Raw genomic sequence first — 10,230 nt, 5'->3', positions numbered from 1 at the left:
GATCCGCCTAGCGTAGCGCGGGTATGTCCCCTGCTGCCGCTCAGAACGTCGCCACTCTACAGCCTGCCCTGCTCCGCTGTGCGACCGCCACCCTGCATCCACATGGCCCCTCACCCGCCGGTTGCAGCATGATTGGCAGGGGGCAGATGGTCCCCGGCACAGTTCTGTGGCTCCTGTGATTTAGTCGGGGTTGGTCCTGCTTTGAGCAGGGGGTTGGACTAGATGACCTTCTGAGCTCTCTTCCAACCCTGATATTCTATGATTCTTCTAGTCCTGCAGGCCCTGCAGAGTGCTCCATACTCAGGCCTCCTGTTCTTTGCCCAGTGTTCTGTAGCGCGCAATGAGCGGGGTAGCCAAGTGTCTCTGTTCTGCCTGTAAAATTCCTTTGGGATGGGGGTTACATTGTTCCTCTTATTTGCTAATCTAGGTTTCTTGCTATTTAGGTTCTTGTACTGCATCCAGCTCTGCGGCATGATGAGCAACTCACAGAATTAGCCTGAAATGAAAATACATCTCTCTCTGTCTCCATACTCTGTAGGGACTTGATGTTGATTTGGCTTTGTGGTGGTGTACAAAGTTTAGGTAAACGAAATGGGCCAATTAGCCATTTGAAGTCAACAAGCAAGGAAACTTGAATGAAAGATGGGTTCATTGTGCTGGTGCTGGATGGTGGTGATGGCCTGGCCTAGATGATCTGGTCCCTTCTGGCCTTAAATTCTAAAATAGTGAGGGTGAGGTGTTAAGATAAATGTGAAGAAAGGCAGTAGAAACTTACTTTTATCTTTAACATTATCCTTAGTTTAATCCCAGATGTATCTGCAGAGGTAGAGGGTGCCATTATAAACTCACATCCAGCTTGTATCCTCCCCCCAACCCACACACACCCTAGAGCTGCCAAGAAGATTTTCTCCTGTAGACTGCGATTTGTCCCCTTTATAATGAATGTCAGCCACAAAGAGAACTCTGTTACTGGCATTAGTTTAAAAAAAAGGTAAAATGCCATTGTCCAAACCATATTGGCAGAATGTCTATAACAGCTTTCAGAGCCGGTAGAGCTACTGGCTGCGCCAGTTTAAAACATGAGTGAGACCAGGGGCGGGGCAGGGTGTAAAGAGCAGCGATTATGCCCAGGCCGTATGGAGAAAAGGGAATTTACTGAATTTCAGGCAGACGTAAATATTTTAAATATCTGACATTAAAATAGTCCCCAAGTTTCACACCTAGCATCCTCTGCCACCTGGAACCGCATCCCCTCACTCTAACTTTGCAACCCCTGGCCCCACCTCCCCATCCTTTGCCCCGCATTGCGAAGAGCGCAGCGCGGTCGCCCCGCCCTCGTACGCTTTTCCCCCAGGGGCGGGGCCCTTGGAGTCTGACAGGGGGAAGCCCCGCCCCTGCCCGGAAGCCGCCCGTTGCCTTGACAGTGAGGCCGCGCTGCTTCCCGGAGCTGTCGGGGTCCGGTCTGGGAAGGAAGGAGCCGGGAAGGGGAGGCAGCGCGAGGCCGGGCCCCGTCCTGTAGCCACCGGCATGACCAGGCCGGAGATGGCGGACGAGACGCTGTTCCTGCTGCTGCACAACGAGATGGTGTCGGGACTGTACCGGGCCGCGGAGCACGGCGAAGGGGTGAGGCGGGGACTACCGGGGGGGAGACGCTCTATTGCCGAGCACACGCACGCATTCGCCTGGGGGCGATCTCCCGGGGGTTCCTTATCCAGCTGGTCCCTAAGCTCCTGCTTGGCACGATGCCTGTGCCCGGAGCAAACCCTGTTCCCGTCAGGGTCTCTGGGTGCCAGGAGCACCGTGGGGCAAAGCCCAGCCTGGCGCTGTCCTGGCCGAAACTAGAGAAAGAAAGACACGAACACGTTTATTTCCTGAACTCAAAATATCTGATTCTTCTGTAAAATCTATCAGGAGAGCCGGCTGGCCAGATCTTACTTTTAGCATGTGTTTGCAGGGGAGGAGCACGAGCTGAAATAGCATATCTATAGCTTGAAGCCATTAGGGATGGGTGTGTTCTTATTTTCCCTATACACCCGTGCTACAAGACTGGCGTTAACGAATATGAAAAGTAACTTTTGTATCTTCTAGGAAAACGGACGATGCATCACTAAACTGGAAAATATGGGGTTTAGAGTAGGACAAGGATTAATCGAAAGGTAAGAATAGTGAGTTTTAAAAAATGTCATCCTATAGCCTTGCTCCCACCCCCTGTGTCTCACTTTGCTGCCCCCACCCCAAACTCTTTCCCCGGGAATACCATGTGGACTGGAGCCCTCCATGAATTTTTGGTATTGAAGTACAGTTTACAGGACTGTACTTTATAGCATCACTTCTAGTGCTTTTTTAAGAGAGATACAACATCAGCTCACCTTCAGACCTTTGGTAGAGTAGCTGACTTTAATTGGTGATTGAATACTTTTGTTAGCAGTCCATCCACTTCACTTTAAAATCATCCATAATTCTTGGATGAATGCAATCTAGTACAGGTGATTTATAGTTCTTTAATTGTCACTTGTTCTAGCACCTTCTCTTTTGACACCTCATTCTCTTATGTTTCATATTTATTACCTGAAGATAGTTATCTCCCCCGCATCCTATGTGGTAAAGACTGAGGCAAACAAATTACATAGTTACACTAATGTCCTTTTTCCTCATGAATTGTGCCTTTTAGGCCTTGTCTACACTACAGAGTTTTGTCAACGCAAGTTACGCCAACATACAGCCATTGCTGTAATTAAACTGCTGTGGCATGTCCACACTACACTCCTTGTGTCAGTTGAGCGCATCCACAATAGCAGCTCTTGCATCGATATAGAGAGTAAAGCACTGTGGGAAGCTATTCCACTGTGCAACTGGCTGCAGGGTGTTTTGGGAAGGGTTTGCAATGCCTCATGGGGGCAGGTACAGCGTCACATAATGAAAGTTTCTCAATCCCATTGTTCCGTGGGCATCCTACTAGATTGCTAACCGCTTTTCAACTGCCCTGGTAACCTGCAACCTAGCCATTTCTGTCAGAAAGCATGGATCCTGCACTGCTGTTCAGTATTGTGCTGTGTGTTCTGAACACAAGGCTATAAGAGGAGCCCAAATGGGGGCTATTTGGCTGGGGGATGCCTTGAAGGAGCATATTAACATTGATCCACAGTAATATGTGTTGCTGTAGTGTGCTGAGCCTGGCATTGTTTGTTTGCACCTTTCTATGAACCGTCTAATTGTGTATGCCCGAAAAGTAACGGACCTTGCTAAACACTAACACAAGAAACTCACAGAAGTGTATATATGTGTGTGGGGGGGGGGGGGGGGTGGGTATGAGAGCGAGAGACAGGGGATGGGGTGGGGGGGGGTGGATGTGAGAGAGAGACAGAGTGTGTGTTGGGGAAGTGTGTGTGTGTTGGGGGAGAATGAGTGTGTTGGCATGCTGTCTATTTAAGTTCAGACAGCAGCCGGAAGCAACCAATCCTGAGGTAGAAGCTGGTGGTGCACAGACAGCTAGTGTCCCCTTATCCCGCAGCTCAGCGGAGACCAGTATACCGACAAGGGGAAGAGGACACCCTGACATCAGCCCCTGCCTCACTCCCTGGCTCAACACAGCACAAGTCTCTTCCCCCACCCCCCAATAGCAGCAGCCCACCCTGCCTGCCTGCCGCTGTGGTCCTAGTGCCAGGGAGAGCAGGATTCTGCATTAATGTTTTGATTCAGTGATTCCCTCTGAATTCTCCCACAGCCTCCTCTCCCCACAGACCAAGGAGATCCACCTCCTTCCCTGAAGTCCAGGCAGGAGTGTGTTTGCTGCCGGGAACCCACAGGCGCCGACTTCTACTGGTGCCGGTGGGTGCTCGACCCTCCTCTCCCCCTAGCCCTGCCCTGACTCCACCCCTGCCCTGCCCCCCATCCCCATTCCAACTCCTTCCCCAAAGTCCCTGCCCCAACTCTGCCCCCTCCCTGCCCCTAGTCTGACTCCTTCCCCAAATCCCCGCTCCGCCTCCTCCCCTGAGCGCGCCATGTTCCCGCTCCTCTCCCTTCCCTCCGGAAGCTTGCTACAGCTGTTTGGCGTCGGCAAGCGCTGGGAGGTGGGTGGAGGAGTGAGGACGCAGTGCTTTGAATCCTTCCTGCATCCCTATCAGCCATTCATGCCCCAGGATTAAAGTTAGTAAATTCAAATATATTGGTCCCACCATAATTTTGCCACTTCATGCATAGGTATTAAGATAACATAAAAGCAACACACAATACTATGCATACATGAGTGACAGTAGTCAAGGGAGTCTATATTTGAATGTTCTGACTGTGTTCTATACTTAAATCTCAACCAATGTTGCATATAGCTTTTTTTTGGTGTCATTTACTTGACATATGGTCAATTGAGAAAGTCACTGTACACCTGCATTTACTTGAACAAAATCAACCTAACCATATCTGCTCTGCTCTTAGATTTACCAAAGACACTGCCAGATTCAAGGATGAGTTAGATATTATGAAGTTCATCTGCAAAGATTTTTGGACTACAGTATTCAAAAAGCAAATTGATAATCTAAGGACCAATCATCAGGTATTAATACTGTAGCATAAGAGTTAATTTGTGGAGCTTGTTATAAACATGTTATTATTTTGAAGGAATAATAATATTGCTTTAGTTTGTCCTGGTCTGAGATTAATCATACACATTTTCCATCAGGGATAACCTTTTTCTTTATATGGTCTTATTTTAAAAAGTAGCTGTCCTTAGTTAAAAAGAATTGTTTTAGATACAACTTTCAATGCAGACTTGACTATAATAAATATTGGAGTGGTGTTATAATGCAGACTTGGCTGTAATAAAGGCTTAGAGTGATGTTATAGTCTTTTGCCATTTTACAAGATTAATGCGCAGATCATCAAAGGAATTTAGGCTTCTAACTTCTGTTAAAATCAATAGCTGCTTAAATACCTTTGAGGATCTGAGCCTAAATGCCTGCAGTCCCCCAAACATTTTTGTAGTACTGCTGCACCAACAGACCCAATGCAAGTACACAGTCCAGAAATGGAGATGGCAATTGTGGTTGAGTTTTGTTGTTTTACAACACATTTTTACATACTTGATGAATCATTTAATAGAAAACAATTTCACTTTGTCATACATTTTATCTCAAACTGCCTGCATAATATTTCTCTAGAATGAGTTCCTTGAACCATTTTTACTTTGAAGTCATTATTGTATGCTTTAGAACGTTGCCATTTGAAATACTTTCACCCTGCTAAACACATTTTGTATGAAACAATTGACAAACTTTCACTGCAAATTGGCATCCCACTGATATGACACTGTATTCATGTCCCTTCCTCTGTGGAGCTAGCCAGTTCTCAAAGCTATAGCAGAATCATATAAATGGCTGCTTTCATTGTTAGAGCCTCAAATCTCTGTTTTTTCTTTCCAATGATCCATGATATGGCACAATTCTCATGATAAAATTGTGGATGGGAGACTTGTATGGGGGAGAAATGGCTGCAAAAGGTAAACTATGTAAAGTATTTAACTTCCAATGGGTATTTTATCACCAATACAATTTAACAAGGAATGCTTGCGGATTAGAAACTGCATACTCAAATTTAATAATTTGTTCTTTGTTCTAATAGTTATTATATTCCAAAAATATTTGAGATCTGTAATAGCAGAGCCTTAAACATTGTCAGTTTTATATATACCTTTAAATTCATTTCAAGTAATGTTAGGTTATAAATTGACAGAATCATCCTTACCTCTTACAGCCAGAAATTAAGCTTGGAGACATTTTCATTGCATGCTTAGATCAGCCTGTGCTGTTTTTGTACTTCCTGTTACATAAAGTTATGTGGGCACCTTTTTAATATGTGCAGAGATGGATTATTAGAATCTGCTTTTATGCTGTTCATATCAGGGAGTACTCATGTCCATATCCTCTCCAATGATTTTTCATAATTAAATTATTTTTGGGGGAAAGTAGTGGAGAAAAAATTTACAGTTTCTTAAGTATTAAAATGAACATATTAACAACAAACAAAATTTAATACATCAGAGCTGCTGTTAAAATTATTCTTCAGCACTGGAAAGACTTCTCCCAATTACATGTAAGTCATCAGGCACATCTCAGCTTCACAACTTTAACCCTTGAAAGATTTGTGCCAAAACTAAGTTAGGTATGCAGATACCACAACAATGAATGTGCTTTGCGAACCTGGGTACATAAAGTCATTACAGGGTTCTAAATACAAAGAAATTATCTTAAGAAAACATTATACACTTCTTATCAGCAAGTTGATAATATGTATTAATGCAATATTGTGGTTTTGTATAAGCTTGTAATTTGAAGTATCTTTTCTATGGTTCCTGTTTTTAAATTTTATTTTATAAAACTTAAAGAAACAATTCAGTTTCAACTTTCCACTCTTTATTCTTTATATATAGTGTAAATTCAGTTTTCTGTTTCAATCTGGAAACATTTCACTGTATTTGTAAATATCTCTTACAAAAAGATTAACTGATTCTCTCCAAAAAGGTTGATTACAATATGTTGCTAAATATCCTACTAAAGGAAAAATTTCTTTTCCTATAGGGTATCTATGTACTTCAGGACAACAAATTTCGTCTCTTGACTCAGATGTCTACAGGAAAACAGTATTTAGAATATGCACCTAAGGTATTCTTCAGCTGTAGCCTGGAAAATTAGCAGTTTTAGATCTGTATTATCTTGATTCAATTGTAAAAATTCTTATGACTGGAGTTGTGTGGATAGAAAAGGTACAAAAATGCGTTTGGCGCATTTTCTGTGTAAGTGTTAAACTAGATATCAGTAATGTTTTCTATTGTATTTAGGTACAGTGAATGTGACTGGTGGGTCAGGAAATAATCATGGTCATTTTGAAGCCTAGCAGTGTCAAGTTTGAGTGGCTTGTCTGACAGAGCAAGGGCTGCATGGGGGTCTCTTCTGCTCTGCCTGTGAGCGGAACATCAACAAACACACCTTGCTCTATGGGGAATACTGCAATGGGAGTGACCATTAGCCTCACAAAACTTTTTTATTTCCCTTTAGTAGAAAGCAGGTATTATCAGGAACCTTCCTGTCTTTCTCTTCCATTCCTTTTCTCCTAATTCCCATGAGATGGTGAGATTATACTAAAGTGATGCTCAAAACAAACTTTCAATGATATTACATTTTTATAAGAAATATCTTCCATCAGATTTTTATAAATAGCTCTGAGTTTTATTAATTTAAATACTGTAGCTAACATAATAGATTAGATAAGTTACATCAGTGCCTCAGCAGAGACTGCTGCTCTGAAGTGGTTTTGGTCAGAGTGGATGTCAGAAATGGAGTGCTCAATTAAATTATAATATACTATAAATATCTCTTAGATGATAGCTTTTGATCTCTTAACAGAAGACATGACTATGGATATTTATAATACTGGATAGAGTCTTGGGAGATTTGCCTCTTTCTGTCTAGTCTGCTTGAGATACTGTTTTCTATTTTATACATTCTTCTGTAAAAATATTTGGAGATATCTTTAAATTCATAACATTTACCCATTTTCTAAGGATAAGCTGAGCTCTGATTTATCAGCAAGTGTCTCAAGTTTAAAATCACTCCCTGAGTATTCTGGTATTAAGTTTATATACCCTCTGGCCAAATGTCTTGCAAAACATTGGCATGTCCTCAAATGTTGAAACAAAACCAGAACTACCACATAGGCTGTTTTTATGCATTTGTAGTTAGATTGTGATACAATGCTAGTATACTTTTATTGTAAACTTCATTTTCGATGATGCTGACATAAAATAAAATATAATTTTATGTTTAGTATCTGGCATTCACCTGTGGACTAATCAGAGGTGGCTTATCAAATCTGGGAATCAAGAGTATTGTGACAGCTGAAGTTTCAGCAATGCCTGCATGTGAGTACATCTCAGATTAGACAACTGTTGTAAGATCATTGAATAGGTTTCCTTATCTACTTCATCACTGTTCAAGTGTTCAATTTGGGACTAGAATTTAAAGCTGTACTAAGTGTGGATGTCAGGAAATAGCTTATTTTGAGTATTATTGAAAGTTGTTCTACTGAAAGAGCAGAGAAGGTTAGCACGGAGAAAAAACATAATTATAAAATGAAAAGCAAAACCAAGAAAAATTCATAGAAAAGAAAGACGGGAAAATGAGAAGCAGCAATCATGCCAGGGTGTGGCAGAAGGGGAAGATTCCAACCAAATGCGGTTGAGAATTGCTGTTTGAGTATCTTCTACTTTTGGAAAATGACTACTACTTTTGTAGAATTCCAGGTGCCATGGGATTTAACTTTTTAGTGGTTCTCAAACTTTTTTTACTGGTGACCCCTTTCATATAGCAAGCCTCTGAGTGTGACCCCCCTTAGAAATTAAAAACACATTTTTATATATTTAACACCATTATAAATGCTGGACGCAAAGCGGGGTTTGGGTGGAGGCTGACAGCTCGCAACCCCCCCCCATGTAATAACCTCGCGACCCCCTGAGGGGTCCCGACGCCCCATTTGAGAACCTGTTTTAGTACAACTTGGATTATAGCCTGCAAAATGAACATGTTATATATAGTTAACTATTCAGTCTCCACTCCTCTTCAATATTTACATGAAACCACTAGAAGGGGTGGTGACATAATAGGCTTCACTGCCAACAACCTAATCTAAGTAAGTGTGTTCCCACAGGGCTTTGCACTAGTTTAAATTTTTTGTTTTTAACAGATTTAAAATGAAACTGATGCAACTTTGAACATAGACAAACTTGCAAAAATACTTTTAACTGGGTTTAACAAATGTAATAGAATAGCTAGATTTTTTTTTAAGGTGAAAAAGAGGACTGCACTGTCTCCTGCTAGCTCTTTTGAACAAAGCAAGTATGAGAAGTTGCTGCCGTTGGAAGGTTTTATAGATAATACTGATATTTTGTAACTTGATTCTGCTTTTCTTTGCAGGTAAATTTCAGGTGATGATACAGAAGATGTAAAACATGTTCAGATCTGTGTATCTGCCCTTTTTAAAAAACCCTGTGTACACTAAAGAGGTCTTGATTAATTTAGCTTCACCTGTATACCTTATAAATTATAGTAGCATGCAGCTCAATTCCTGTATTATGTAAAGTAAATATTAACTTAATAAAAATAGCTTAACACTATATTAGTATCTTGGTATGAAATTAGTAAGTTCTGTACTAAGACATTAAATATCCACCACAATACACATTCAATTGATTAAATAACTTTAACAGAAACACATGTGTTTTAGCTACTAGATTGCTGAATAATGAAGATTGCAGGCAGATGTATTTTAAAAATCTTTAAAGTTGGAATTGAAAACCTGAGGTATGGTAGCATGGGCAACTTTCCCCCTCCCTTTTTGTTCTTTAATAGTGTTAGTTAGATCCTGTGGGTGAGAGTGAATGTATTGTAAAAGGAGGTGAAGAGCTTGTACATTTCAGCAACTGGGGGGTTGACAGAATAATGGTATATTTGTTTATGGGGGCATTGCTGAAAGAGGGCAGAGTTAAGATTGCTTGGGCAACCTTAACTGTGAATGTCCTGGTTTTTATAAGTTTGAGTTTTGCTCAATTCAATATTCTGAAAGGTGATGACATACCACCAAGCAACTTTAACTCTGCATTAACATAGGGATCTTTTGCCATTCAGTTTCCTAGTTTTTTGAATGGGAAAAGTTATGGTGTTGGTAGAAGTTAGTAGCCATTTAGGCTGTTGTAGATATGTCCCACAATTTGCATACTGAGACATCCAAAACTCCCGCCAATCAGCTGGGCTTCACCAGCCATGAACCTGACCCCTTCTCTGCTGGCAGACCTTCCACCACTGCAGCTAAGAACAGATGTCCCTGAAGCCTTCACTACTTGGTATACAAACTCTTCTGTTGCTGTTACTTCCCCCCAATCATACAATCCAATTTGAGTAAAGAACAATTATGTTACAGTGGAATGGTGTTTCTGGTCATGTTTTGGAATGCTTGGAGAGTGGAGTTTGTGGCAGAGTCAGTGAGAGAAATCAGACAGTGTCTGTTCTGATACTGCCAGTTTTATGTTTGGGCTAGAGGGAATGATTCTATGGCCTGGTGGTTATGGCAGCCATGTGGGACCTCAGGTCCAGTCCCCCCTTTCCCATCACTTTTTCATTATTTATCCACAACATAACAGCTTCAGCAGGTGAGGAAATCTCTCATCAGAATATTGGATAGATCAGT

The 10,230-nt window shown here is 41.7% G+C and overlaps 1 protein-coding gene across 1 annotated transcript; it reads left to right on the top strand.

Annotated features, from left to right (window-relative positions):
* The first annotated feature begins 1,359 nt into the window (after positions 1–1,359).
* On the top strand, positions 1,360–9,160 carry TRAPPC6B (trafficking protein particle complex 6B). Its single transcript, XM_024195942.3, has 6 exons — positions 1,360–1,623; positions 2,089–2,156; positions 4,432–4,549; positions 6,570–6,653; positions 7,816–7,909; positions 8,961–9,160. The coding sequence occupies exons 1-6, from the start codon at positions 1,528–1,530 to the stop codon at positions 8,990–8,992; spliced, it is 492 nt and encodes a 163-aa protein (XP_024051710.2). The 5' UTR covers positions 1,360–1,527; the 3' UTR covers positions 8,993–9,160.
* Positions 9,161–10,230: the final 1,070 nt, after the last annotated feature.

The sequence above is a fragment of the Terrapene carolina genome, unplaced genomic scaffold, assembly GCF_002925995.2.
Source record: "Terrapene carolina triunguis isolate 2854851 unplaced genomic scaffold, T_m_triunguis-2.0 Scaffold96, whole genome shotgun sequence".
Taxonomy (NCBI): domain Eukaryota; kingdom Metazoa; phylum Chordata; order Testudines; family Emydidae; genus Terrapene; species Terrapene triunguis.
This window is presented reverse-complemented; position numbering and strand designations above follow the sequence as displayed.

Excerpts from the sequence above, each read along its gene's own strand:
- TRAPPC6B (XM_024195942.3), top strand. The coding sequence starts at position 1,528 with ATGACCAGGCCGGAGATGGCGGACGAGACGCTGTTCCTGCTGCTGCAC. Across the intron at positions 4,550-6,569 it reads ATCTAAGGACCAATCATCAG|GGTATCTATGTACTTCAGGA; the intron begins GTATTAATACTG and ends CTTTTCCTATAG. Across the intron at positions 6,654-7,815 it reads ATTTAGAATATGCACCTAAG|TATCTGGCATTCACCTGTGG; the intron begins GTATTCTTCAGC and ends TTTTATGTTTAG.